Raw genomic sequence first — 27749 nt, 5'->3', positions numbered from 1 at the left:
CTGTGGAGGGTTGATGCAACAACTACAAAGCAATGTTTTTTGGGATGTTATATATATACACCATTGACATGTTTTATTACTCGATCTCTTCTGATTGTTGCTAATTAAAAGAAGAGATACAATTCCCAGTGAAATCAGCTTTGTTTCTGGGCTGCAAAACTGATGAGAAATGAAGATCAGGCCCTAAATTAACACCAATTTTGGTATGTCTAGCCATTTGCACATGACAGCAAATTAACATGAGCTGATATCTACTGCAGTGAAGATACACGTAACATCTCATGGGCGGAAGAACTATTTAATAATGAAGGAATTAATTTGTAAAAAAAAATAAAAATCACTGTTGTTCTTTCTTAATATTTGGACATATTTTGAAGCCAATGTTCACACAAATACAATTGTTCAATTGATGCAACTCAGTAATTTTTATTGCAACTGGAAGACAATACATCACAGAAACTTTATGGTAGATTTTGGGAAAGTGTTATTTACAATAATAATTGATGAAATAGTTTGTCTTTGGCAATATGATTACACATCAAGAAAATGTAAAATGCAAGTATGCCTCTAAATCAACAATTTCATATTTCCTAAAGATCAGCTGATTGCACTTGCCTTCGGACTGCTCATTTAGGTAAACACAAATACAACTTAACATCACTGTTCATTCCCCATCACAGTTCGTATTTTAATATTGTTGAAATTGGCAGTTTCAGATGCCAAGTACAGGAAAAAAAATTGGCTTATCACTGTACTAAATTAACTTATTGGCCAGTTAAGGTCCTGTGACCCTTAAGCATTGATACTAAATCTCTTGGTCTTTTGATTGCTTTATCACTTTTTCTGTAAAACAAAATATTTCAGAAATTACAGATCAGAGTATAAAAAAATGTACAAGTTCATAATGCTTTTCATACACACACAAATCATTCCCCCCAACATTTTACATCATGGCAGTTTTAAGTAGTGAGTGTGAATGATGCGGGCATGGAACTGGTTATCAGATACAGGTATGACTTTCAATTGCTGTCCCAAACATACTCAGAAAATGTACAATGCTCTAGTAACTTAAAAATGTACTCAAGTTCAATGTCATCCGAACAAAAAAGAGAGTCTTGGGATTTCAGGCCAGAGTAAACAAATGAAAAAGATTCCCATTTCTAGATGAACAGCCATTCCAGCATCCAGCATGTTATTCTGGCATTCGATAAAATCCCTTCTAGCACTGAGGGCCAGCACAAGTTGTCATTTATCCCTTAAACCCTCAGATGATGAGCTCCTGTAACTGCTGGCCTGATCCAAAGCTCAACAAAATCCACTGAAAATAAAAATGTGAAACAAAACCCCCTTCCACTGACTGTGAAAGGATGTTACATCAGGTCAATATTCCCCTCTTTGCAAAAGGAAATGTGATACAGTAGAAAAACCATTTCATAGCTTCAGATAAATATACCTTGTTTCAATGCTAAAACAAAACCCAAACTCCCCAAACTAGCAAAGGCTACTTATTAGAAGAACTTGAAAGTGACCTTTAAATAATTTCTGGCTTTAAATGTATACCAGCAAAATACAGCACCATAGACACATTAGGTTGACACTTTTTTTTTTTTGGTCAGTGAAACTAGTACTTGTTTGCTGAACTGTGGAAGAATTATAAGGTCATGTACATGATCAAAGATAAAGCAACCCAGCTGACAAGTCTCTGCTTAATTCAAGAATAACCAGTACTAAAAAAAAAAAACAAATGCAAAAATAAAAAACCCTAATAAACCACCATCTATTAATACTTTCTAAATAAAAGGGGATTAACAGATGAATTCACAAATGTATGCAGATTTATACAGAACATTGAATGTTGTGTGTAAATCCTTATAAACTGCATCTCAAAACAGAAACACACAAAATGTATAGTTTGACTTACACATCCCATTTCAAAGGAAAAGAGACATCATTACAACTTGGTAACTGTGCTAATTGCAATACAAACCAAACAGAAATTCAGAGTTTGGCAGGTAACTAAGAAGAGGGTTATCACTTAGGTTATATAGCAAAGTGTTGATGTATATTACATAGAGTAGTATAAATAATAAAAAAGTATTATTTAAATTAGATCACAGTGCTGCATTATGTGCATAACAGTGTTTGATATATTACTGGAGGGCTGTGAAGAACACTACTAAAACTTAACTGGTCAGACGGTCAACACTGATATTCCATTACAATCAGGAGGATGTATGGTTCAAATGCTCTTTTGGTGGCAAAGTCAAGAAAATGTTTCAAAATATTTCCTAGAAAATATGCCAATGAGCTATTCAGGCAGGAATGATGTGCCCAAAGGAGCTGGGTTTGCATTCTCCATCAAGCGAAGTAAATTGCATTGGAAATGCATTCTCTCAATAGTTTTATTCTGATCCTGGAGCACAGGAGAGTAATGTTTTCAAGAATGCCTAGCATCAGATTCAAGGAAAAATGGTAATAGCAGTGAAATGGTAAAGGCTTCCAGGAGCACTTGGGTGTCTGTAGCTCCACAGACTGCAAAGGAGATCAGACACCTTCAAGTTCCAGAAAACATCAGACTGTGCACTCTCAGGCACATGGTGTGATTCTTGAGGTGTCCTGCGCAGGGCCAGGAGTTGGCCTCAATCCTGATGGGTCCCTTCCAAATCAGCATATTCTATGATTCCATAACTCTATGATCTATCTACATCTTTAGATGGATTGGGAGCCAAAATCTCAGTGAAAATCAATCACTGCCACCAAGAAACCAGGACAAAGTGTTGTTTTGGTAATTTTATCCTTGGTGCTATTTGGTGTAGAATTAAGGATTTCATTCTCTGCTAAAGTATGTTGATGTAACTCTACCTCACTACAGTGAAGAATGCAGCCTCCAGCTCTTTTCTGTATCTTTTCCAAAGGTAGACAGTAATTCAGTTGAACACTGGAAGTCAATGCATTTCCTTCAGGATTCCCTTCTCCCATTAATGTCAGAGAAGAACAAGAATATGAACCTCAACTGAATTGCCACTGAGAAGAGAACACAGTCTCAGGACAGTTCTCTAGTCCTACACAGCATACCTCCTCACTTCCATGTTCGGCTTTTCAGCTGTGAAACCCTGTGATCTTGGTAGAACTACTGCCAGTTTTGCCAGGAGAAGAACAGAAGCAGACTGCTTTCAGAAACAGCTACAGGGTGATACATTTAAGCTGTTCAAGACCTGTGCCTGAATTTTTATATGCAAGCAGAATCTGCATGAAAATGCAGTAGGACATCCAACTGCTTGCAGAATGCAAGCACGACCAGCAGATTTCACCTCTGTGCAGGCGCCGGTGAAATCTGCTTATGGCATTAGCTCTGGCCTGCAAGAGCTTCTTGCTGCAAAAGGCATATTCCAAAGGAACCCGCCATGAAGTCCAGCAACCCTTACAGTTCATGCCTGTGTGAAACTCACCACTGAATGCTTGCTGACCTCCTGGGATTCCCCCAGACCCCACCTGTCTTGGAGAAATGCTAATTTGGCAATACTGATAGGGTGAGAAGAATGGAAAGTTAGAGATTTGACAACTTCTCACTCCAAAATGGCTTAGTAAGGAAAGCAAACAAGCAAAACCACACTACCTCATATCTGGCAAGTGAGAGAGTTTGTAATACAGTGCAATTACCACTCTGTTTTGACATCATTCAGTCAAGGTAGAGACAACTCTATTGAAAAGCTGACATTGTATTTCCTGGAAAACAAATCAGTTTCAGTTCTTACAAGAAAAAGAGAACTTCTCTGATGGAGTAGAACCAGTTCTGAAAAAGTTGCCATTGTCAGCCAGGCACAAAAATGGTTTAAAAGGTGACTCCTAAATATTTTATACAATCCAAATTATGTACTTCTCATCAACAGTCGGAGTAAGTGTCAATAAGGACAAGCTGTTTTTAAACACCAGAAATAATCCGCTGATGGCATTAGCCTTCAGCCAAACTGCTGTTTCCTGAACATAAATTTGTAAACTCATACCAAAGCACATGTCCTTAGCAGATCAGACTAGTAGAAACAAATTTGACATGAAAATAGATGCTTGCCAACATTTTAGGTTTACCAGCAAATATAGAGAGGAGTTGTTGAAGTCTTAGATAAGTTTTTTATATATATATATATATATATGTATATATATCTGTATAAAGATAACTTGCCTAATTAGATATTTATGCAAAATGACTGTTTTCTAAGATGAGTAATACTAGAGGTAATTATATATTTAGCCACCAAGAGTCCACATTAATGAATGGTACTTGTTGTTCAACAGATACTGATCTCATTTGCACTGACATACTGCAATCAGAGAAGTTGCTCTGGAATTAGTGTTGTGGACAGAATCTGGCCACTGACACACAAACACGTTGCTTCCCCTGGAGGACAGAGATAGCTGAGCCATGGTTTAAGTGTATCTTCTGCTACTAGATTTAACTTTTCAGTGCTGCTTTTTGATAAATATTAAAGTACTCCTGAGATGGTACAACTATGCATTAATGAGCAAAGGTGGTGGCAAAGTAATACTGTTGTATTTTCTATCCAAATTACTCTCCCCAAAGTCCGTAAAAGATGAAGATCAAGTTTTCTTGCACGGGGTTGTGTGGACTTTGGCTGTAGCAAGCATGGATCTGGAAAGAAGCTGATTATCCAGGTCCAAACAGACAAGGGAAAACTATGGCTCATTCATCTCTGTGTTACCTGGCCAAGGGACTGGCCCTTTCTGTTTCCCCCATTATTATCTCGAGGGCTGCAGGCAGTCAAGAAAACTTGGTATCTATGTATTCCTGACTTAACTAATGCAGGGAATCAACCCTGCATGCATCAGCCCCAGCGTACTGAGAGGAATATAGGCTGTTTTTTGCACTATCTGTGGCTCTCTCCTTCTTTATTTCCATAGCCGGCAGTTGTGCTGAGCTACGCAGCTGTCAGGCAGTCTCTGGATCCCAGGACACGCTGGCTGAGATGGGAATAGAGGCACCCTTTTGCTGTGCTGCTGCCAGCGTGGCCCTGTTCTTTACTGTAAAAATGCTTGTGGAGCACAGGACCAGGTCCAGACCAGCCCTTCAGTCCTTCCACTTCCTAACCGAACACACCACAGGCATCTCCAAATGCAACTTTTAGCTCACTGCACGGAGTGGGAAGTCAAACCCTTCTCTAACTCACTCTTCATAAACTAGATCCATCTTGGTGAAACTGCTGCCTGAAACAGATGTTAGGGATAAATCTAAACCTATACTCTTTAAGAAACCGACCATTCTGTTCTACTAAGTGGTTGGTTCCTGGGATTTTCTTTTTGCCTCTAGGATATTTTAAGTGTTGAATTTTTCATGCCAAATGCAAGAATCCAGGTGAGAGAGACTGTTTTATTTATTTCACAGTTTCTCTCTGCTGTAGTGATCTCCAGTCTCACAGTCATCATTACCAGGAGAGTAGCACTGTACCTGAATCACACTCTCTGTAACACTGGTTTTTCTCCGGACACCTCCGTAAGGCTCTTAATTAACTTCATTTTTTCATGGCAAATTAGCAAAGCTATTTTCTTGTCTACTTATTCCTGAATCAAATCAGAGAGTCTTCCTCAATTAACCTCCCATTATTCTCTTGATTCTGTCATACACACTCACTACTAAATTTGCCCTCAGATTATTGCGTCATGTTACACATGTACAGACGAAGAAAGGACACATTTTTACTTTTTTTTTTCTTTTTTTAAACAGAAGTAGGGAGAGGGGGGCTGAATGTGCAGACAAGGCAGTATAATTCAACCGTCCAAGCCCTACCAGAGCATGAAGATTTTATTTTTTAATATTGCAGAGTAAGTTCCCCAACAGTCAGTGTTTGTCCCTGAAGAAGGTTAAACCTTAAACACCTGCTTCAAAAAAACCCCAACAACAACAAAAAAGAACCAAAACAAAAACAAAACAAAACAAAACAAAAATAAAACCCCAAAAAACCAAACTCTAAGCCTAAGGGCTTAAAAATTAGAGGCATAGCCTTTTTCTCTATTTTCTATATTTATATGAAAATAATTCATGCTTCATGCTAAATACATTATTTACCTTACAAGAACTTTGTCATCTTTGAATAAAAAAAATTGTTTGCTTTTTGTTTCCCCCCCTCCCTAAGGAATCCATGCAATGTGGATCAAATTTTTTCTGCTGGCTATGCTGGTTCAATCTGGAAATTTGTTGTCATTTTTGCACAGATGAATCCTGACTGACGGCCACTGCACACTCATTTCTGAGGGCAGTGTAGGAGCTCTTTTGTTAAACTTCTGAATTTTACTGTTCACCAATATGCTTTCCTTTTATTTTTAAATACAGAATACTACTAATGGCAGGTTTGGTAGCTTTGTTTCCCCAGTTAGATCAAGGATGTGATCCACAGAAAAAGATTCTGATGTACATTGTATCTACTGTAATTTCTTAGACTTGATTGCTTTTCACTCAGGCAGTTTAGAAGACATAGCTTGTTTTTCCCTATTACTATGATTTTTTGCACGCAGTGCCAATCTTCAGGCTTATGGCTTTTTGAACATTCTTTCAATTTAATATAGAAGACAGAATTCAATGGTTAAGGATGCTACTAACAGTGACCCCCCTCCCATTTCTTGTTATTTCACTGAAATCCATTGCATACATAGTTCAAATTTCCTCAAACTTATAGTTATCAGTCTTCACATTATGAGCCACATGGGATACACGAAGCACTGAAAGTGCATTACAGCTTGCACAGTTGCCACCAGTGGCTGTCCAAAGACTTGTATGGCACAATGTATCCAAGTGCCACTAGATGGTTCTTGGCGGAGAAGTACATGCCTCCTCTTTCCCACAAATCTTTTTATTCACATTCACTTCTAACCCAATTGTAAGGCCATTAAAAAAATTCTTAAGGGCCAGGCCTGAATGAATACTAAATTATGCACAGCTCTTCTACTATAAGAGGGATTTCCAAGTACCCAATTTTACTCCCATCACATTAATGTTGATGTCACTGCGTATTCAACCACGCATTTTTGACAAGCTGGAGAAAGCAATGGCGATTTTGGCTTTTTTTTTGTTAACTTTTTGTCTTCAGGTAATGAAAAGCTTTTCGTAAATTAGCTGAGTGTCAGTATGAGTTCTATGGCTTCAATCTCCTTTAAAAATAAAAATCTTAAGGGTTCAAAAAATAAAAAGAAAAAAAGAAAGAAACAAAACAAAAACAAATAGAAGAAAAACAAAAAAGGAAAAAATTGCTGATATTGCCACAAATCATTAGAATTCACCTGACGTGCTGAAACAAAACTTTGTAAGTTCAAACAAATCATTGATTTGTTCTAATTTTTTGTGGTTTCCTTTTGCTCTTTCTGCCCCTTTGCCGTCCGATTCGTGATGTTGTTCAAACAGGATCGAATTCCTGCTAAATGCAGGAGTGATCCTGCTGCTTCTTTCATCTCCTCATCGTCACTCTCAGGGGGCTTTTCTGTACGTCTCTTTTTAAGAGGCAGTGTGTCACTTGGTACTTTTTTCGCCTTCATTAAATGTTGCCTTTTCTTGTGCTGAGATGCATACCCACTGTCAGCTAAAGAATCCTTGGTCTCCTTCCGACTTTGCTTTTTGTCCTCCTCTTCTGTTTCACTATGGCTCTCGTGGCTCTGGAAGCTAACTTCACTTCCTTCACTGCTGTCTTGGCTACCTTTAGTTGCAAATTCATACTGGTCATCAGCAGAGGAAGAGGAAACGGAGTCACTAGCAGGTGATGTGCTCCTGTGGTTGGAAGATTTGGCACTGCTGTAGTTGTGATCCTCCTTTGGGTCACCGCTAACAACTGGAGAGCCGCAGGACTGTTCGCTTTCTGTCCGCATCCGGCAGTTTGTTATTCCATTCCTGTAAAAACAAATCGAAGTAGTCTTAGAAGCCACAAAGATGTGATCCTGCTTCAAAGCAAAAGATGATAAAGCCAACTGACAGGTACTGCCAGGAAAATTGAAATTATCATCTGCAATTATGAGTTTTAAAGTAATGTCCATGCAAGGTGGTTTCAAAGCCTAATTGCTCATGGATTGGACCTGACATATAAAACAAGCCAAAAGAAGGAAAACAGCACAAGAGGCAGGAGCAAGGAAGGGATGGTTACAAATAAATGATATCTAAACAGTCCTGATTTACATTTTGACTAATAGCTTACACTTCCAGAAATTAAAAAGAAAAACCCTCAACATAATTTTATCTCCTGGATAAATAAACTCTATTGAGTTGCATAAATATGCCCTCCTCTTTTTCATATAAAATGTGGGGAAGAGACACTAGCTTTCTTCAGTAATTCTTTGCCACCTCTGAAAGACACTTTCCAGCTCCAGCACTCCAAGTGCAAGAGATGTTTCACCTGGAAATAGCACAGCTTCCATTTAGGACTCTTTCCAACAAAAGGAGCAACTAAGTATAAAAACCAGGTCCAGTCACATTTCTGATTCTGATCAGTTAATGAATAATAAAAGCAATACAATTTTAGGCTACCAGCTACCAAGAAAATATTACAATGTGCTCAAAAACAAGCATTAGAAAAAATAAATAAATCTGGATTTGCTCTAGAAGTTGTCATGTCCTCCTTTGGTTTTATGGCACCCTGTGCTGTGGGAACTACTGCAACACGATACATTTAAAAACTAACAGTGTTCCTTTCTGGACTGAAAAGTATTAGAGCATCAATTTGGCAACACTGATGTTACAGTATGGAATACAATGCCCGCAAGACTATTAAAAAGAAGGGACTGACCCTTAATTCTTAATCCTTAATTCCTGTTGAAAAAAGGAGAGTGGGATACTCATCGTTGAGTAAAGCCATCATCATTGCTACCCGCCAGTTCACCAGCCTTGAATCTCTCTATCAGTTAAAAAAAAAACCAAAACAACAAAAAAGCAAGGGTGTTTAAACTATCACTTGATAAACTGATTTAAAATCTCCTCTTGCCATCTTTGTGCTACCACTAGAGTGCTTTTGCATGCTTATGGCAGCGTTGGATTAATACCTTTTCTTAAATGCATGCACTGAACGTAGATATTTAAGAGGAATGGCACAGGGGCAAGTCCAGAGTATTACTGCTCTTCTTAAAAAAATGGTTTCAAGGAATGGACCTCACGTATGTTTTTTTTAATAGAATAAGCAGCAGAGTATTATCCATTTTTGAAAGGTAAGGTTGAAAGATGGGAAATATATGAGTGATATCTAATTCCACAGCTCCTATTCATCTTGTCTGTGGACCTCACTGAGATAAGAAACCTGCATGCTTTTAAGAACCAGTGACAAGATAATGCTAGAAGGTAGCAAATTCATCGGTCATTCCAAATGTTTTTATTTACAGTATTTTTCAAAGAAATGTTTAGAATAGAAGGCCCAGTTATTAGCAAAGAAAGCCTCTTGTCAACCTCTTTTGCTCAACAAAATTACCGTGCCCTAGATTTCTTAGTACATGCATGATCCATAAATTCTATATAGAATCCAAAGGGACTTCAATTATTAATAACTAAATGCAATGTCATTCATGACTGTGTAGCAAGCCAGCTGCATTTACTCTGTGATGGCTTGCCACTGCAGGGGATGTCATTAGAGGTTGCCAAATGCTTAAAAGAAGAAATCATCCATACTAAACTAGTTTTAAGGTGAATTTATAACCAACTCCTTAAGATCAGCCATTACAAGGAAGCATGTGATGCATTTTAAGTGACAGATTCTTCATTTTTAGGGTAAATTTACATTTAAAGATGTTAAAAATTATCATAAATTAGCATAAAATTAAAGTTACTTGATTTTACTAGGCAGCTAAAAGTCAGAGCAATGTAGCTCACTAAAAGTCACATGCTACTAATTTTCCATTAAAAAATAATCTATTCGTGCTCCAAGGAAACAAATACAGGACAGAATGGGTGGGAACTCATATGGGATTCCTACTGACTGTTAGCAAACAAGGCTTCTAATGGATGGGATTTAAACCAAGATGCCCATTTTTATGTTATTAAATCTACTTGTTAGTTTGTACTGAGAGACTGTCAATAAAAGGAAAGCTACAGTTCCATGGAGCAGCGCAACCATGTGCCAGTAAGACATCCCTGATTTGCCCTAGTCCTGAGTCTCTAGTGTTGCTTTTACATAAAAGGGCTATAATTTGGATTCAGAAACTCTGCCCATGGGACTTACTCTGGATCCCAGTTCTTTCAAATCAGCATAAAAACAGAATGAAATGCCTGGGGAGTACAGAGACAATGCCCCAGGGGAAGGTGTACTACAATGGGGTTAGCATCCCACAGGGAGTGACTGCAAACAGGGATGCTGATAAAGAAAAACAGAAGTTCACAGAAAGGTGCAAAAAAGGAATCATTTAAAAAAAAAAGAGGAGGAAAGGAAATACCAACACACTTCAGAAGGAAGGCTTCTATAGTGGAACTGGTCAGGAAATGGGCAGCATTTGCATCTCAGAAAAATCTTTAGGTTTCACTTACATTTTGAAAGATTTCCAACCAGTTCTGCTTGAGGAAATAAAAAAGGAAGAGAAAGTTGTCAAGGAGAGAATTAGCAAGGAATATTTGCAGAAATAAAATTTACACAGGCAGAGTGTTTTAGGATATTCACATCAAAAGTCATGTACCCTGAAAGGAAATTAATCTACTCTGTATCTTGATATGCAACAGCTCAAACACAAGATTAATTACTTGTAACTGATATTAGTAGATTAGTAAGAGTTGAATAAACTAATATCTAAACTATTCATATTCCATACTTGCTTCTGAAACATTCTAAAGCTTTACACTGCTCTTATACAATTGCATGTTCACTAGGAAATGAATCTGTGGTCTGCTTAGTTCAGTCTGGATCAGTGGACAGAACTCCCTGGGGTTTCAGGAGACAGATTTTGGCTAGCTGAATCTATTTTTGCTCACAGTTCTAGTTGTACTTCTAAGTTCATTACTTAAACAGTAAAAGATTTTTACAACGTGCCTGCTCTGATGTTTGGATTATTTTTAAATTACAGAAGGGAAGAAAAGGTATTTAAGAATTCTGTGCTTACTGTAACAATGAGAGGAAATTTATTTTGAGTAATACCTTATTTTCTCCCCATTTTTGTTCAGGACTTTATGTCAAAATTTCCAGAAACTGACATATTTTCATGTTTTAAAGCAGTGGCTTGCCCTTTCAGGAACCTCCATGGGACAATCTCTAGATCTTTTCATCCTGCTGACATGGACATTTTATTTGCTTGAGATCTGAACCCAAAGCACTGTGCACAGATTCTTTTTAGAATATTTCCATTTGAGTGTAGCACAGTGACACAATCCTCAAGCAGTGCAGAGGTAAGTTTGGACTTTTGAAAGTCCAACTTCATTCCCATTGTTGATGGATAAGAATTCTGCTACTAATATAATCAGAAGATGGGACTCACAGCAGCTGGATCTTAAACAGTAAGGAAATTATGTCTCTCACACAGTGTTAGTGCCTCTGCCTTTCAAAGAGGTCTTCCTCAGGATGAGACAAAGGTAAGCCTCTGTCATTTTTCAAGGACAGATATATCTTACTTAAATTTCTCTACTAGCTTTAAAAAAAAAAAAAAGGCAATCACATTCTGTCTGCAAAATGGCAAAAAGTTTTCCTGAAAAATACTTACTGTATTCCACCCTTGAGACAGGTGTATCCTTTGATGAACACAGAAAACCTATGTGGATTTTAAATATCACCTTAATCTACCTCTGATCCTTCTGGATGACAGCTACTGCGTACCCATAGATGACAGTTTTGGTATGTAACTGGAAATACCCAGTTAGAAGATACAAAGAAAGCAGTACAGGTAACTTGGGTTTGCAGATTTTGACAAGTTCCAGGTTTGCTAAAATAAAAAAAAAATAGCACTCTTCTTTTATTTTAAAGGGAAATTCAGGACAGTCAGAACTTTTGGCTACAGGTAGTTGAACTGCTTCTTTAAACCACTACACACCAGCATTGAGGAGGATGAGCAAGCATATGGAAAAGTAAGTGCTGTTCACTTGCTGTATGATGAGATTCTGTCAGGGGTTATTGAGTTGAAAGTCATCAAGTTGCTCACACTAGTGACAGCAGCTCTTACAAAGGTACTTCAGAGCATAATTGTATACAAAGGACCACAGTAAATGTGAGTCATGAACTGCCAGCAGTATCAACACCAGATCTGAGCTTAAGCCAAATACAGCCCACTGCATTTTGCAAAGAAAGAATTTAATGAAGTCAGTCATTGTTATTGTCCTTTAGTTACTAAGGATTCCTTTGGCTCCCAAGGATAACTCATCCTGCCTCTTACAGGTGGAAAAGGGAATGCAATGCAACAAAGATGACTTGGGGTTTGTTAAGCTGATCATAACAGTAATAAGCAAGAGCATTAGGAAGATGCAATTAGGAATTTATAAAAGAAAATACCTACCAATTTCTTTATCTAAGTAAAAATAATCATTCACAGATAATATAAGTGAATGATAATAACTGTACTTATGCTTTGGCATCTATTCTGCACATGTTACTTAAGTTTGGTGTACTTAACCACTGCTTGAATGGGAGAAAAAAATAAGCAAAAATAAAGCCAGCATGAAAAATAAAATCACAATAATTAAAATTACACCCGAGGAATAATCTAGTAATTGCCCTATAAATTTTAAGTGAAAATAATCCTAAATAACAATCTTTCATGTTCAAATAAAGTTAGGCACAAAATTCTTGTCACGCCTCAATGACCAGGAGCTGCATAAGGAACTGTGGCATTAATAGCAGAAGAACAGGTATTTTAAAACCTACTCATGATTTACTCATAGGTAAGGTTTGTTACTGCTGCATTTTTGGGCATTTTGTTGATTGCTTTTTTTCTTAATTTTTTTTCTTCCCCTCCCTCTTCCCTCAAGGAAGAGCAGTAGCTCTGCCAGTGTGGATGCGCTTGCTTTTCCTAGGAAGAGGGAACATTTTATCTTGGAAACCTCAGTAGAGTTTTTTTTTGTGTGTGTGTGTGGGGTTTTGTTTTTCTTTTTTTGTTTACTGAGGGAAATTCCCTAGGAAGCTTGTTTGCAATTTACAGATCATTGTGAAATTCCTCGACAATGTTGGTGTTTAACCCCAGTCAGCAACTAGTACAATGCAGCTGCTTGCTCCTCCCAGGTTCATGTGGCACAGGGAGGAGAATCTGAGATAAGAATACTTTAATAATTGAAATAAAGTAAATAATAACAACAGTAACAATGATGTTGTTACAACGATGACAATGAAAAGGGAGGAACAAAGAGAGGAATAAAACACAAGAAAGACAAGGGATGCACAATACAATTGCTCACCACTCACCGCATCCCCTAGGAGCAACCAGCCCCTCCCAGCTAACTCTCCTGGTTTATATACTGAGCATGATGCTCTATTGTATGGAATACCCCTTTGGCCAGTTTGGGTCAAGTTGTCCTGGCTATGCTCCCTCTCAGCTTCTTGTCCACCTGCTCACTGGCAGAGCACGGGAAACTGAAAAGTCTCTAACTTGGGGTAAGCTCTATTCAGCAATAAAACCATTATTCTTGCACTAAATCCAACACACAGCTCTGTACCAGCTAGTAGAAAGAAAATGAATTTTATCCCATCCAAAACCAGGCAGAGAAGCTACAAATGTTTGGTGAGAAAGAAGAATTGCAAAAAAAGGAAAAAACCCTATGTAATATCCCATTAATTTTTATTTTTAACCTGCAATAATTTAAACCCCAAGGTATTTCTAAGAAACGCTACCAAAAGTAATCTAACCTATTACCTAGGCATACGTAGCATATAAAGAATTTATTTTTTTAAATTACCACAGATATTTTGTAAAACATCTTCTGCAGAATAACCTGAACCAAATTACAAGGCCTGTCCTAAACAGCTGGTGAGATTCTCTGTGGGGTGAATTTCTCTCAACCTCCCCTCAGAGTGGATCTGTCCACATCAGGCAGATGTGGCTTAGGCTCAGCAGTTCTACTGTACTGCAGCAGGACTTTGACACAGTCACAAATCACTCACACTATGGATAACCAGAGAAAATCACAAACATCATGGTGGAGGCTGTCTGCTGAATGTACTGAAATTGAAGTTCCAACAGTTCTAATGTTGGATCACTTTCCAAGCTTGTGCTCTTCCCAAGGGCTGATGCAACAGGTGATATTTAACTCAAAGGAAGGTGAAGGTGATTATTTATGATAGAACTTCTTGCACCTTGTCAAGACATGTGATGGCAGATGAACTTGCTACTTTGACAGACTGTGCCTACTAAAGTGAACACAGAAGTTCTCCTAGGAAAACAGTTAAAAAATATTTTCCAATGGATGATGATAGGAAGAGGAAGAGCTCACCTTCAAAGCACAACCAACTTCTTGCTGCATGTAAAGAAATACTGGCTTTGCCTGCTTTCACTGAATACCTTTGTAAGTTAATATTTTCTTTTGTACATATTCAGATTATCACTGCATTTGCTTTTAGATTCTCTCAGGGAACTGTATGGGGATATGGTCTGCCAAAAATATATATGATGGATCTCATGTTAGAGACATGTTACACGCTGTGCAGCTTTGAAGCGTTATTTTTCCCTGCTGTCTTTGGGTGGGTCTTAGGCTTGTCAGCCACAACATGGAAAATATGGATGGTAAACAAGCTAAAAGCAGTGTGAATAAAGTAAATAAAAAGCTACTGTCAAAACACATCCAATTATGCTCTGCTGTGGAGATTTAACACCAGAGGATGATTGTCAAAGTAAAAATAGTGTGGGATGCCTTTTCCATTTGTAGATTAGTTTGGAATGAAAGGCCTATTTGTGCAATTTAAGGCAAATGCACTAAAAAATAATGAAGCTCTCTTCAATTGCTATTCTTTATTCATGAAAAGTCATGTTTGTTAAACACATTTCAGTAGGGTTTTTAACCCGAAGTACTTAATTCAATTGTACTTTATTTTATATATAAAAATATAAAGTAATTACATGTAATTACAAGGGAACAGCAACACATTGATACCTTGTGCAGGATCAAAATGCATTCAGTCGCACTGTCAAAGATGAATAGCACAGTAAACCTTCCAACTGATGGGAGCTAAAACATTAGAAATCACAGATTTCAGCATTTTAGTCCAGTGCTATGGCTTTAGTCTCCTTTCTGAATAACACAAGTCAAAACACTCCACCTCATTACAACTGTGAACTTAATCCAAGACCAAACTTTTTGCTACTCTGTTTTGGCATCAATGACACTGCACAATACAACAACATACTGCAAGTTATATGCTCCAGTTTGGGGGACAACAAAACCAAAGAACATTAAGATATTGAGGAAATAAACACAAAATTAAATAAACAGCTCAGACAGCAAGGAAGTGCCAACAGAGACTAGCACCTTAAAAAAGAACCTGTAACTTCTACACGTGGTAACTAAAGAAAAACAGTTAAGAGGTTTAATTTATTATGCAACAATCCTCTACCAAGAAAATGCTACAGGTGCCCTATATGAATGATGAAAACTACCTTCTTTAAGTGGCTTTAGGCCTTTCATTTACAACACCAAAGGAACTCTTCTCAAGAAAATACACACTTGAGTAAAAACTTCTTAGAAGAAGCTGTCTGGCTTCTCAATATATAGCCAGAGGCACATAGTTTCTGCAGAACTGTAACAGGAGACTGTACAACCGCCCATGCCTGCCCAGACCTCCCTCCTGGTGAAAGCTAGAAGAGGAAATCAACCTTCCCTCACCTAAACAGGTCTGAAAACATCCCCTGCCAGCCTGACTGGAGCATCGTCCTCTATGCAGGAATGACAGCTCAATCTGAGCAGTACTCCCACTTTTAACTGCAAAAGAAGGCTGTATGGATGCTGTTGTAAATTCTCCCTGTTGCACATTATAAGCAGAAGTTATTCTCGTGAGATGCCATGAAAACTCAACATGACAGGTCCTATTTAGCCCTGTGTATCTGAGGAGAGGGATAGGCACCCAAGAAACGATGTCATTTTTACAGTAACTGATAACAGAAGTATCCAGTTTTGAGAGGACCAGATGATGTTCTAAAAGGCATTGTGAATCCAGATTGATCTTCTTCCTAAAGAAATTCTGAATATTACTATTCCTGAGGGAAGCAAGGCAAAACTGCCTGTACAACTCTGTTGTAGAGTCCCCTAACTTCTCAAAAGCTTTCAAGCCTCTTGTCTGTGCCAAACCCTGCCTTTCAAGAATTAAAAGAGGGGATATTGCAGAAGCCTTTAAATATGAGCAGACATCATGCACACTAGGAATATATTCATAGCAAGCTATTTCTAATACTGCCTAAGGCTGGAGAACAAAAAGAATTAGAAATGTCTGCATTAACTAATTATAAATGATTTTCTTTGAGACAGAGCAAAAAGAACATAAGCAAAGGAGGGGTAAAATCCCTAATTTCCCAACTCTCCATTAACAGGTAGCTGGTAAAGATCCTGTTCTCTACCTGCTGGGAAAAAACATAAGAAATAGTCCTCTGAAAACACATAAAATTTAACTATATACAGATTTACAGCACAGCAATTTGAGAATGCCTATATAGAATTAAGTTTTCAAGTGGCCTGGAAGTAAAACAGTTCTATCTCCTCCTTGAGTCAACCCTGATTATGAAACAGGGTCTAAAAGCAGGAAATGCAGATAAACTCTACACAGAATATTCAGACCACTATGTCCTCCATTTAGCTTGGACACCTCATAAAAATGATATATAATTAATGACCCAGAAGTCCCACAGCTCTGCAATCCCCACTGGAGCAGAATACAAGTCCTGGGTAAAGCCAGTGGCAAAGCTGATGCAGAGGCTGACCTCCGCTGCCAGCAAGGCCTGGCTGCGGTAAAGCCAGATGGAGGGAACTCCACAGAATTCTGTGGGATGACCCTTGGGGTTGCATCCCTTCAGCGTAGCAAATGTGAAAAACAGCTGAAAAAGTTGCCCATCAAAAAATATGGCTTTTATTTCAATTAGTGTCTTCCCCTCCATGCATTTTAAGCATCAAGAGTACACGAATGTCACAGGCTCTCTCTGTCTCTCTTTCCATTTATTGAAATACTGCACCCAAAGGGCTAGACACTGATTCTGAAAAGGGATAAAAAAATTAAAGAGTAACTGAGTATAAAACCCCAAGTAAATAATGATGAAATAAGAGCTTTCAAGATACTTTATTTCACTGCCTTGCAGCCGTTTCCTGAGAAAAGAGGATGTAATTGGAACAGCCCAGCAAAGCGGGGTCAGCACTAATTATGAAACCCCACCCAGAATACCCCACTGCCTGAGCTGAAATAGCTTTTGCATACACTGAGAGTTCTGAAAGAGAAGGGCACTGGCAGAACACTTGACCAAATTCATCTCTGTTGTGACTGACTGAAAATGGAGCTACACCTGAGGCAAATTGTTCTTCCACCAATAAACCAGTACTGCTTTAAGCAAAGCAAACCAAGGAACCACAGTTCTTACTGCTATCACTAGATGTCTCTTACTGCCCTGCTTCCTGAGATAATTGAGTATCTTAAACAACATTTTACCCTTGAATGTTTCGGTATAACCTTGAAATAAAACTTCAGTGAAAGAAACAGCCTCACAAAGACCCAAGTTAATAACAACATGACAGCTATGTGTTCTGATATCTTTCAGGGTTTGCTTTAATATTATTGATATTCTTCTCTCTGGTATTCAATCCAGGAAAAGGTCTTTAAGAAAAAGGGGTGGGGGAGCAGCAGGAAAAAGCATCTGCACTTAGAAAAACAGGCCACAGTAGGAGGTTCTCACTATAAACTGTCTGTAATTTGCTAGTGAAAATAAAACTGCTTTTTACAAACCAGTGTGCAATACAGATATGCCATGACTGTGTTGCAAAGAATGATAACCCAAGAATTTTAGGTGGTAGAGTTTTATTTCATTTAGAACCTCAGAAGTATGAGGAAGCAGCAAAGTATCTGTTGACCAGAGCTCACATATACTTTTACACTTTCTGCAAAATACTAATTTATTTCATATGGATCCCACAATGAGCCACTCTTACCTTACTGCGACAGCCATGCTTCCTATAGGGTTGATTGGCAATGGCCTGGCTCCAGGAAATATTCCTCTACTCAGTACTCGAGCTCCATTTTGTATCACTCCCGAAGGAACTAAAAACAAAACATAAAACATTTTTTCTTTGAAAAGAAATGTTAGAAAATTATGGGAGCACAACATGGAACTTAAGCTTTTCAATGTACTGAAAAATCATTAGAGAGGCTCGTGCACTGCTTACCTTGGACATCTCAGCCTCAACTCTTCTGAGTGCCATGCTACTTCGAATGCTACTTTCACAGCAACCAATGATAACATGACTTGTGAAAGCCACTGCCTGACCTAACTGCTTCAGATCATTCCTTGTACAATTGAATCACTTTTGTTTTGTAATTGCCATTCTGCTGGGAATACATGTGCTTAGAGTCAAAATCATCTATGAGAACAGATTAAACTATTTTGTCTACAAAAAGAAACAATGATCCTTTACAGATAAACAGAACATAAGTACTTCATTGCAAGAATACAGTTAATAGCTTTTTATCATCCCAGTTTACTTTCTGAGCAGCAATCTCTTCGCCTCTGCCTCCTGCAAAATAAAATATTAACTACAAATATGTACTTACCAGGAAGGGAGAGAGAAGAGGCTAAAAAGACATTATGTTCATGCCACTAATTAGCCCCTCTCTCTGGCCATCAATAACCTCTGTCACCCAGCCTGGCAGTACAGGGATGGGTCACAGCCCAGCCTCTCCCACCCAACAAGGCACGCTGATGCCACTGACACTGAACTGTGCAGGTACTGGCCACTACAGATGAGAGATTTCACTGAGGCCTTTTAACTTGGCTGTGTATCAAAAACTGCAGCTCTGGCCAAGAAGATTTTAACCTACAACGCAGTACTTGTTTTCTACGCTATGCAGGCATGTTTCTGTGCACTGCTTAGGCCAGGGCAGCCAGCCCTGCAGCTGAATGAACAGCAGAGAAGCACTACCAAGGCACCATCAAAGGAAGAGTTACCTTAGCAGGTCTCAGTATTTTCATCCTCTACTGTGAGATGCAGGACTACTGAATACAGTTCTTAGCCTAGGTACTTACCAGGGACTGACTTAGATGCAATGGCATTTGTTTGCACAGATGTTATGTCCCTTCAGGCTGGAGCAGTAACCTCCAACAGCCTGTGCCCCAACTTGCATGTTTAACATCCGTAGCTAGCCAGTTGGGTCACTTTCTGTTTTACTGTAAGTCATCATTCATACCATAACTTCCCATAATGGGGAATGTCCAAAAAGCAAATGATTATCGTTACTCTGAGTATATTATTTTTAAACACACAGATATATAAACACATACAAGATAAATGTAAACCTTATCATTTATTTTTAAACAAATTACAAGGAGACTAGAAAAATTATTCAGCCTAAGAATCAACACCTACATTTTACATGCCCATCTTCAAATACTCACACCCCAAAATATTAGTGTATTCTGAGGCAGAGGAATATTGGCTCAGAAGTATATTAGTTCTAAGCTGCTGAGGCAGACTTCAACTTCGTATTAACACCAAGCCAGATCCACAACTCCCTTCCTGCTATCCTGGTGCTCACCTTGCTTTACTCCAGGCCACACAGATTAGTTCTGGGAAAATAATTTTCTTTCTCCTGCTTGTGAGAGTATATCACTTCCCTGAACAAATCCTATCCCTGTGTTACACCCACCCTTCTAAGCACCTCTGAAGAACAGATCATTTATATTTAAGTGCCTAAGTACAGTCTCAAATGGCTAAAATTACAGAACCTACTTTATAACAACTTGGGTCAGCTTTCAATGACCAAAATAATTTTAAAATTGCATTTTGCTATTTATACTTGACTATTTTGTACACTTTTTCCTCCAGCACTAGTTCATGAGAAATCGATCAAATTTTTCACTCAGGGGACACTATGATGCTTTCAATGCTCCAATGTTTGGGTTTGTAGATACTGTAGAGCAATGTTATGTTGCTAAAAACTCCAAAATCTTAATTTATTATTATTTGTTTCAACAGCACAACCTTGAGATGGTTGAAACACCAGTGTCATGAAAGAAAAGCAGCCTGCTCAAGGATATGGCTAACCTAAAATGCACAGATAACAGGTAAATTCAAAGCAACAGATAAACATGCTAAATACCAGAAGATCAATAAAAAGACAGAATTTCCAATGGGTATGGTTTTTCCAACAAGCTTTTAAGAAGGACAGATTTTATACTGCACTACACAGTATGGTTTCTCTACATTTACAAAGTCCTGTTAAAAGAAATGAACCAAGTTTTGACAAAGATTTTGACAAAGAAAGATCTGGGACTTTTCTCTTTACTATGATACAAACCACAGAGTTTTATGTTGAAATGAAATATTTATGCAAACACACAGAACCACGTGTCAGTTAGCTATGGATATTGTCTAAATATACACAGTGTAAAACTTCAAAGCAAACATACTGTAAGTTCTACTGCAAAAAGAGAGCAACAGGCTCCTTGATGCCCAAACTCTTCTTTTCATGGTTACCGTATAATTATCCTGGTCTGCTGGCAGAGTTAGCCGATGTTTATTTTATTCTTTTTCTTCTCCTATCCTCTCCTTCTGCCTTACTGACAAATCCCATTGCTTCTTCAAAAAATCCTGTTTGCTTCCTCATCAATTCTATAGTCTCCTGTCTTTCCTTCTTTACCTTCCCTGAGTTTCCTTTTTTCCTGCACTCCTATATATATGTATATGTATATATATATTTTTTTATATACATATATACATGTAATACACTTCCAAGTCTCACAACTTAGACCCTCTATACATTGACATCCTCACTGGAACCCGTACTCCATGTTCCTTGACTCTTTGTAGGTTTCTAAGTCACAGTGTGCTACCCAGGAAGCACTCTCTTCAAAGGCTTCACATTTAAAACATTCCCACCTCAACACACACGCAACACTCCACATATTCCCTTCAAGGATTAACAAATGTTTGAAAATAGAGAAAACATGGAAATTTGCTGTCCTCTAAAAATATCCCTAAAGAGACAACTTGGTATTTTCTCCTGCCTATGAAATTCCCTTCAGTGATGTCTGGTCTGTGCCACATGCCACCACTCACTGAAAGGCTTCAATAGGACGACTATTTAGGGCAGAAGAGGCCTTAACTATGATTCTGGGATTTTAACTTTTCTTTGAAGTACACCACAGCTCTGTGTGCTGAAATCATCACTCAGAATTCAGTAACTATTTCAGCTTACAATAGCATTGTTATTGCCACTGATTTTTGGTTTTGTTTCCCCAAACTCTCTGAATTATGATGCAGCAATACCACTACATCACTCAAAGAGAAAGGTGGTATGCAATGGATCACTGAAGGAGGACACTGGACAATGCAGTGTATCCTTTCAGTATCTAGAACCATAAAGAAAACAGCCCCAAACATCCCAACTTGCTAGTACATTAGTTTCCATAGCATTTTAAACCTAAAATGAATAGCAGAATCAAAATAATTCAATGGTAAAAGGTATGAATTTCTAGTTACCCATATAACCAATGTGCCACTGTAAGACCGATCTTTCCTGCTCATGCATCTCTACTTACAACATTTAAAGCATCAATACTCATCCTTCTCAAAAATAACAATTACTGAATTGTAAACTACTAATACATTGTCCCTAACACCCACACACTTTTCCTGCCTTTGTGCAGGCTGTATGAAGATGGCTACTTATATCCAATTATTTCTACATCTGTGTGCTTTTGAAGGGTCATGGATTATTTACTGGAAATTACCTGGTGCTTTTATTCCAAAGATATATTTACACCTTACAAGCTTTAATTACGTTTCAAATGCATACTTCGAGGTGAGGTATTTATATTTTAGATTGAAGATTCAAAGTGTAGAGGCAAGACAATTTACTCCAAGCCATTTCATCAATCACTGCCATCCTGGACTAACACCTTACATTCCAGAACCCTCTCTTCTAATGCTTCTTTAACCAACAGTACAGGCATGTTACATGGTTCCTAATGCTTAGGCACAAGTGTGAAATGTAATTTACACCTTTTCTGTGCAAGTGGCGAGAGCCGTTTATGTCTGAGATACTCAGCTCAAGAAAACCATGCAAAAAGACCTGTGCGTCTCTTTGATGAAGGTTTCCTCTTTCACAAAATGTTCCTAGTGAAATATAAAGAGTCTGAAACAACAAAATCATTATTCACCTTTCAACTCTCATCACTGCTATGTTTTCATTCTGCTCTCAGGAAACTTAAACCCAGGAAACACTTCCACTGGACTAGAGTTAAACTGTGTACAGAGAATATGCTGCATGAATGGAGAGATGATTTTTGGATCTTATGCTGCTTATGTCAAATATCAAGACTGCATCTCTGAAATTCTCCAAGGGGAAAAAATCTGTCTTTTGTAGCGAACATTCATACTACAGTTTAAGAGAAAATAAAGTGAATGATGTCCAAGAGAACGTATCATAATCTCAATCCATGAAAACATTCTGTTCAGCCAGTGTTAAAAGGATCCAACAAAAGCCCTTCAAAAATCCAATGTTGTTTTGTAGCCTGTACTCAGGCTCTGTAGGTGGAAAATAAGTAGATGGCCATATGATCACTCCATAGTCAGAGCAGGACTGTCTTAATCCAGAGCATGGTCTTGAGTGCACATTAGCCGAGTAGAATATCCCAAACTATGGACTTCTTTCATCACATCCCTCAACACACTGCATCCATAATCTCTTATTTGCAAGTGTGTGTGCAGGTGAAGCAAGCTTCCCCGCTCCAGCTGAGACAACCACCTCATCCAGGACCTTCACAACAATCAAAACCATGTCAGACTGGCCTTCCCTGAAGATTTGATTGTTAAACATAAAATGTAGCAATTTGGTAAAACTGAAATGGAAAAGAACTCGGGAATTGGATTTTAGGGGTCTCAAACTACGACAAGGAGGAAATACTCAATGGATAGAGTCACCAGACACACTGACACCTCAACAGCTCAATAAAAAAGGAAACTAACTTCTTGGTTAAATGTTGGCACATGGAAGTTAAATATCAGCACTGAGTGAGATTTGCTGTCAAGGAAATGAAGAAGAAAGGGGTAACAAACATAACATGTTCTTTGTGTCATCTGGGAAACAAGCATACACTTCATTAAAATGTCCAGCTCAAGGTAGGCAATACTTAGTAAGGAAGACTGAATAGTATTTATTGAAAATGAACTTTAAAAAAGTGGAATATGGGCGTGTGAAAGTATCTTGTAGGGATAGACTGATTCTTTGCTTCTTTTGTCATCATGTGGCACATGCATTTATCTCAGGGCTCCCTTCCCTGACCCATCTTTTGTAGCACAGATGAAATTATTACAGACAAGAGGTACTGAATTTCTGCTAAAATCTGTCAGCTTCAGGTCTTTTCTGCCAAGCTTTCTTCCAGTACAGAGTTTAGCAGAGTACTTTGTCTCAGGCTACAAGAACTGAAAATCAGAACTTGCTGATGATGTATAATTGATGGGACATTGCCAAAAGCAAATGTTATCTGCCAAATGAGTAACTTTATTCACTTCAGCTATCTTATCCCAGGCATAAATTTGATGCCATCTGCCTAACTTCTATTTTACTGCTCAAGAACAATTTTAAAGCTCTTAAATTTCATAGTCTGCAGTCCTTAAAAACTGTCAATCTAGGACATCCAAAAAGCCATTTATTCTAAACAAAAATTTGAAGTGGGGGAGAGAAATGTATCCTGATAACCCTATCACACTCATATCTTGTTCAAGAGTATTACGAGGACTAGAGAGAAAGAAGTAGAAAGTATTTCATAAAAGTTTTCTTTCCAGTTCTATTCCATCACTTCAATGACTTAATACATTAACACCAAAGTAAGAAAAAAACCAACAAAAACCCACCAACTAAAATCCAGCAACTGGAATGGGAAAGTTTGAACCTTATGAAAATGTCTTTTCCTAGTTTTTGTTTTAAAATGAAATTGTCAACAAAAATAGCTTTATGAGACATTTTGCTGACAATGATTTATCATTTTCTGATATTAAAACTTAGATTGGAAGTTGTCTACTAAGTTATAATAAGTGACTTGTTCACAAGCAGTATAAAGAACATTAGAGTTTTTAAGTTTCATATACAATAAAAACGTCCCAAGAAAACAGCATGATCTATTTTATCCTATTTGAAGAATTTCTGACTGTCATTAAGGCAATTTTATCTTGGTCTTGATTTCTGTATATGTACCTTCCATATATAGAGTCCACTTGCATTAGCTTAAACAGCAAATTTCATTGGGGTAAAATTTTAGCGGTATAGTGGAAAAGTATTAGTAGATCTCTTTAGGGAATTACTTCTCCTCCTACCAAATTTAAAATATATGTATCTAGTCTGGGTTTTAAATGCTTTCAGACCAAGATTATTAAAGATTTCCAAACCATAGAGAGAACTAGTTTCACGCTTGGAAAACCTGCTTTTTTAGAAGCACCAAGCAAAACTCCATGCTCATATCTTCCCAAACATCTCCACCACAGCACTTCAGTCTCCTATAAGGAACCACCCACAAAACCAGTGTTGCAAAGTCTTCTGAAGACCACCCCTTTCCAGCCACCCTGAACGAGTAGTGATGAGCAGTACTGAAACCAGAAGATGGATGTTCAGGACTCTCAGGTTCCTGGTTTCTACCCAAACTTTTTCTGTGAGCAGTTTTATAGCTGTTTGCAGTATTAAACTTTAGCTTGAGAAATATACTTACATTTATGTGCAATTCACAAATTATAGAGCAATGGGCGAAGGACTACACGTGAATTTAAAGGTATGTGTAATAGCACTGAGTAAGAAGCTTCTTGAATTAAATCAGTATTTCCAGGATAATCCCTATGACCACAGGACTGTTCACCAGCAGTAGCAGCAATACAGTACTCGTCCTTGCTTCTTCACTGGTCCTTCCTGAAGAGCAAGTGGCTCCAAGTTCAGAATGAGCTCACCAATTAAGAAGGTGTTGCTACTTACATGCTTCCAGTGACTTGAATCTCAGGAATTTAAACACACTGCAAAATCACCAAAACCAATCTCCATTTTAATCATGGCAAAACACAGTGGTTTGGCAAGGCTGAATGATGTGCCCAGAATGCTACACTCTCTAGAGTAGAGAATGCTATGCTGGAGTGACAGCTGGTAATATTTACTTTCAAGACATTGATAAGAACTGAAGTGTTGAAAATCTTTTGTACAAAAAAACAACTGTACAAAACTAACCTATGGACTTCACTAACTTAATACCCATGATTTCTAAATTGAGCCCTAACATTTGTTCCCCATCCCTTTTTCCTCTGTCCTCTCTGTGAATTAGATTCCCATCAGGGAAACAGGCCCAGAAACGTGATGCAACTTGCCCAAAATGTCGCAGACAGTACCCAGTCCCCTGCAGGTCAAGATACAGTTTTTAATGCAAATCACATATTTTGGAATTAATATTCATGAATAGGCTACTAAGAAAAATCCAAACTATTTGTAACTTACAATAGCTGCTACTGAAGAAAGTAGATGTTCCAGCTGCTGTTTCTTTTTAAACATAATTTAACTATACAAAACCTGATCAAACACAAGGACTTCAATAAACTGAGGCAAAAGAAGTATTAAATCTATGTTCTTACATGCCCTTCCTTAGCATATCACAGTATCTTTCACGCTTTAGCTCCTGGTTCCAGCTGGATTGCATGTTTCAGTAGGAACTTGTACACAGCTGGTTACTTTGAACTTCCGCCTTTAGTTACAGTATAGAAGCATTTGGTCTGTGAATATACTGCAAAGTGTTAATAATTTAGAAATTGATTTCTGATGTTAACACTTTAACTATAATTGTATAATTCCTATCCTTTAGCAGCAAAGTGAACAATCAATTTCATGAGTCTATAAAGTAAAACCCACACAAACACAAAATAATCCTAATAACAGTGTTTTACTCTTTTAATCTGCCTTTTTGGTTTTTTGAATGAAAACTAAAGCATGATGGAACTGGGGTAAATGGTAAGCAATGTTTGTCAGACAACATTTCAATATTTCATATAAAAGAAAAAGTAAAACTAATTAATCAATCTGTTACAAAGCAGGAATAGTTTATTCCGGATTTTCTCATGCCATTGAGATGGGAGTCCTTTCTGACAGACTATATGAGAAGAATAAATTTCAATAAGACTTTGAATAATTGATGTAGCTAACTTCAACCTAAAGATGCTTTTAGCACTCACATTGCCTAGTTGAACATTGATTTTTATGCAACTTGAAAAGCAAGATGTCTTCAAAGATAAAAGCCAATACATGTAACCATCCACAGAAAATGAATCCAGACTCTCACAATCTGCTTTGGAGGTATCCACTTGTCACAACAATGCTTAAATGTTGGTAGAATAGGCAAAGGTCTTAATTGATCAGTTTTAAACTTCTTGAGTCACAGAGTTGTTATAAGGTGAAATGACCTCGGGTTCTGCCTCCATCTGACTCTTTGCTGTGCCAGTAAGTGGCATATTTGGAGTCAGACTCTCGGACCGAAAGAATGTTTTCTGTCAAGTATTAACACCTGTGGCCAAACAGCAAACTAGGTCCTTCCCTTTTCAAATCTTGTCTTCAGAGGATGGGGCATTTTGCAGCCCTTATGCACATACTTGACACCATAGTTTGATACCAACAATAGAATTCTCAGTCTTCAAGGGATCAAACAGTATCCACACATTTAACTGCCCTGATCGTTCAGAGTTTGATTTACAGACCACTGCAGCCACTGACAGAGCAGAGAACGAACTGTGAGCTTCTAGATGATGTTCAACATTGTGATGAAACTTCTATAAACAATCTGCCTTTTATTTGAAAACTAATTTGAAGTGTGGTTTTTTTCATGCAATTTTTTCTTAATGTGCAGTAACAGTTAATTAGGTTGTCTAAGACTTTCCTAACATAGTACTTAAGTGAGACCCAACTGGAACTCATAGGACAGGCTGATTTACTTCCTCAAGGTATCCACTCACATCCCCCCCAAATATTTCTCCTTTGTAATTTAGAAGACCTCTGAGGTTACAATAAAAACTTCTGCCCTTTCCTCCTGGCAATTCTACCAACATCTGGAAGGATTCATGAACTTCTGAGTAGACCTTGCATTTGAGTTGAAAGGCACAGAGAAGGGCCTCGTTACTTGTGGACATCAAGAAAGGAGAAATGTGAATGAGGAGTCATCTTTTTGCTTTCATCTCCCTCTGACTTTTGACATCCTGACACAAGAGCCCACTGGGAAGGTGACAAGGGGATAGAGATTTGCCAACCTTCAAACTATGAAGTCTATGAAACGTACTAAACACACTGCAGATTTAGGCCAAACTGGTGCCTAAAGAGACCGCAGAGAAAAAGACTCCAGGCCAATTTAGTGTATAAGATAAGATAAAAAGAGCAGGTCCTTTAATAAGGCCTCAGGCCCAGGAGAATACACATGATGTGCCCTGTACAACTGCATCAGCTGCTCATAGGACATGTCGAGGAGCTGATCCAGGTCAATCCTACGGTAGGGAAATTTACGGAAGGTTCTTTTCTTCTTCAGCTCCACCTCCGCCATCTTTTCTGGGTTCTCTCTATATTCCCCAACTGCAGCCTTCCATTGTTGTAACTCAACCAGAGAAAAAGGAACTT

General features: G+C 38.0%; 1 protein-coding gene across 5 annotated transcripts in view; it reads right to left on the bottom strand.

The window, feature by feature from the left end:
• Positions 1-401: 401 nt before the first annotated feature.
• FOXN3 (forkhead box N3) overlaps positions 402-27749 on the bottom strand; it is a 134855-nt gene continuing 107507 nt past the window's right edge. For 3 of the 5 annotated variants that reach the window (XM_027637604.1, XM_027637605.1, XM_027637607.1), the window contains 3 exons: positions 18059-18167; positions 10499-10522; positions 402-7888 (listed from right to left, as the gene is read on the bottom strand). In XM_027637604.1, coding sequence (XP_027493405.1) covers positions 7339-7888; positions 10499-10522; positions 18059-18167 — 683 coding nt within the window. In that variant the 3' untranslated portion in view covers positions 402-7338. The remainder of the gene's footprint in view (positions 7889-10498; positions 10523-18058; positions 18168-27749) is intronic. The other 2 variants (XM_027637606.1, XM_027637608.1) reach the window with 1 other exon arrangement.

Source organism: Corapipo altera, unplaced genomic scaffold (assembly GCF_003945725.1).
Source record: "Corapipo altera isolate COAL_440 unplaced genomic scaffold, ASM394572v1 23, whole genome shotgun sequence".
NCBI lineage: Eukaryota > Metazoa > Chordata > Aves > Passeriformes > Pipridae > Corapipo > Corapipo altera.
This window is presented reverse-complemented; position numbering and strand designations above follow the sequence as displayed.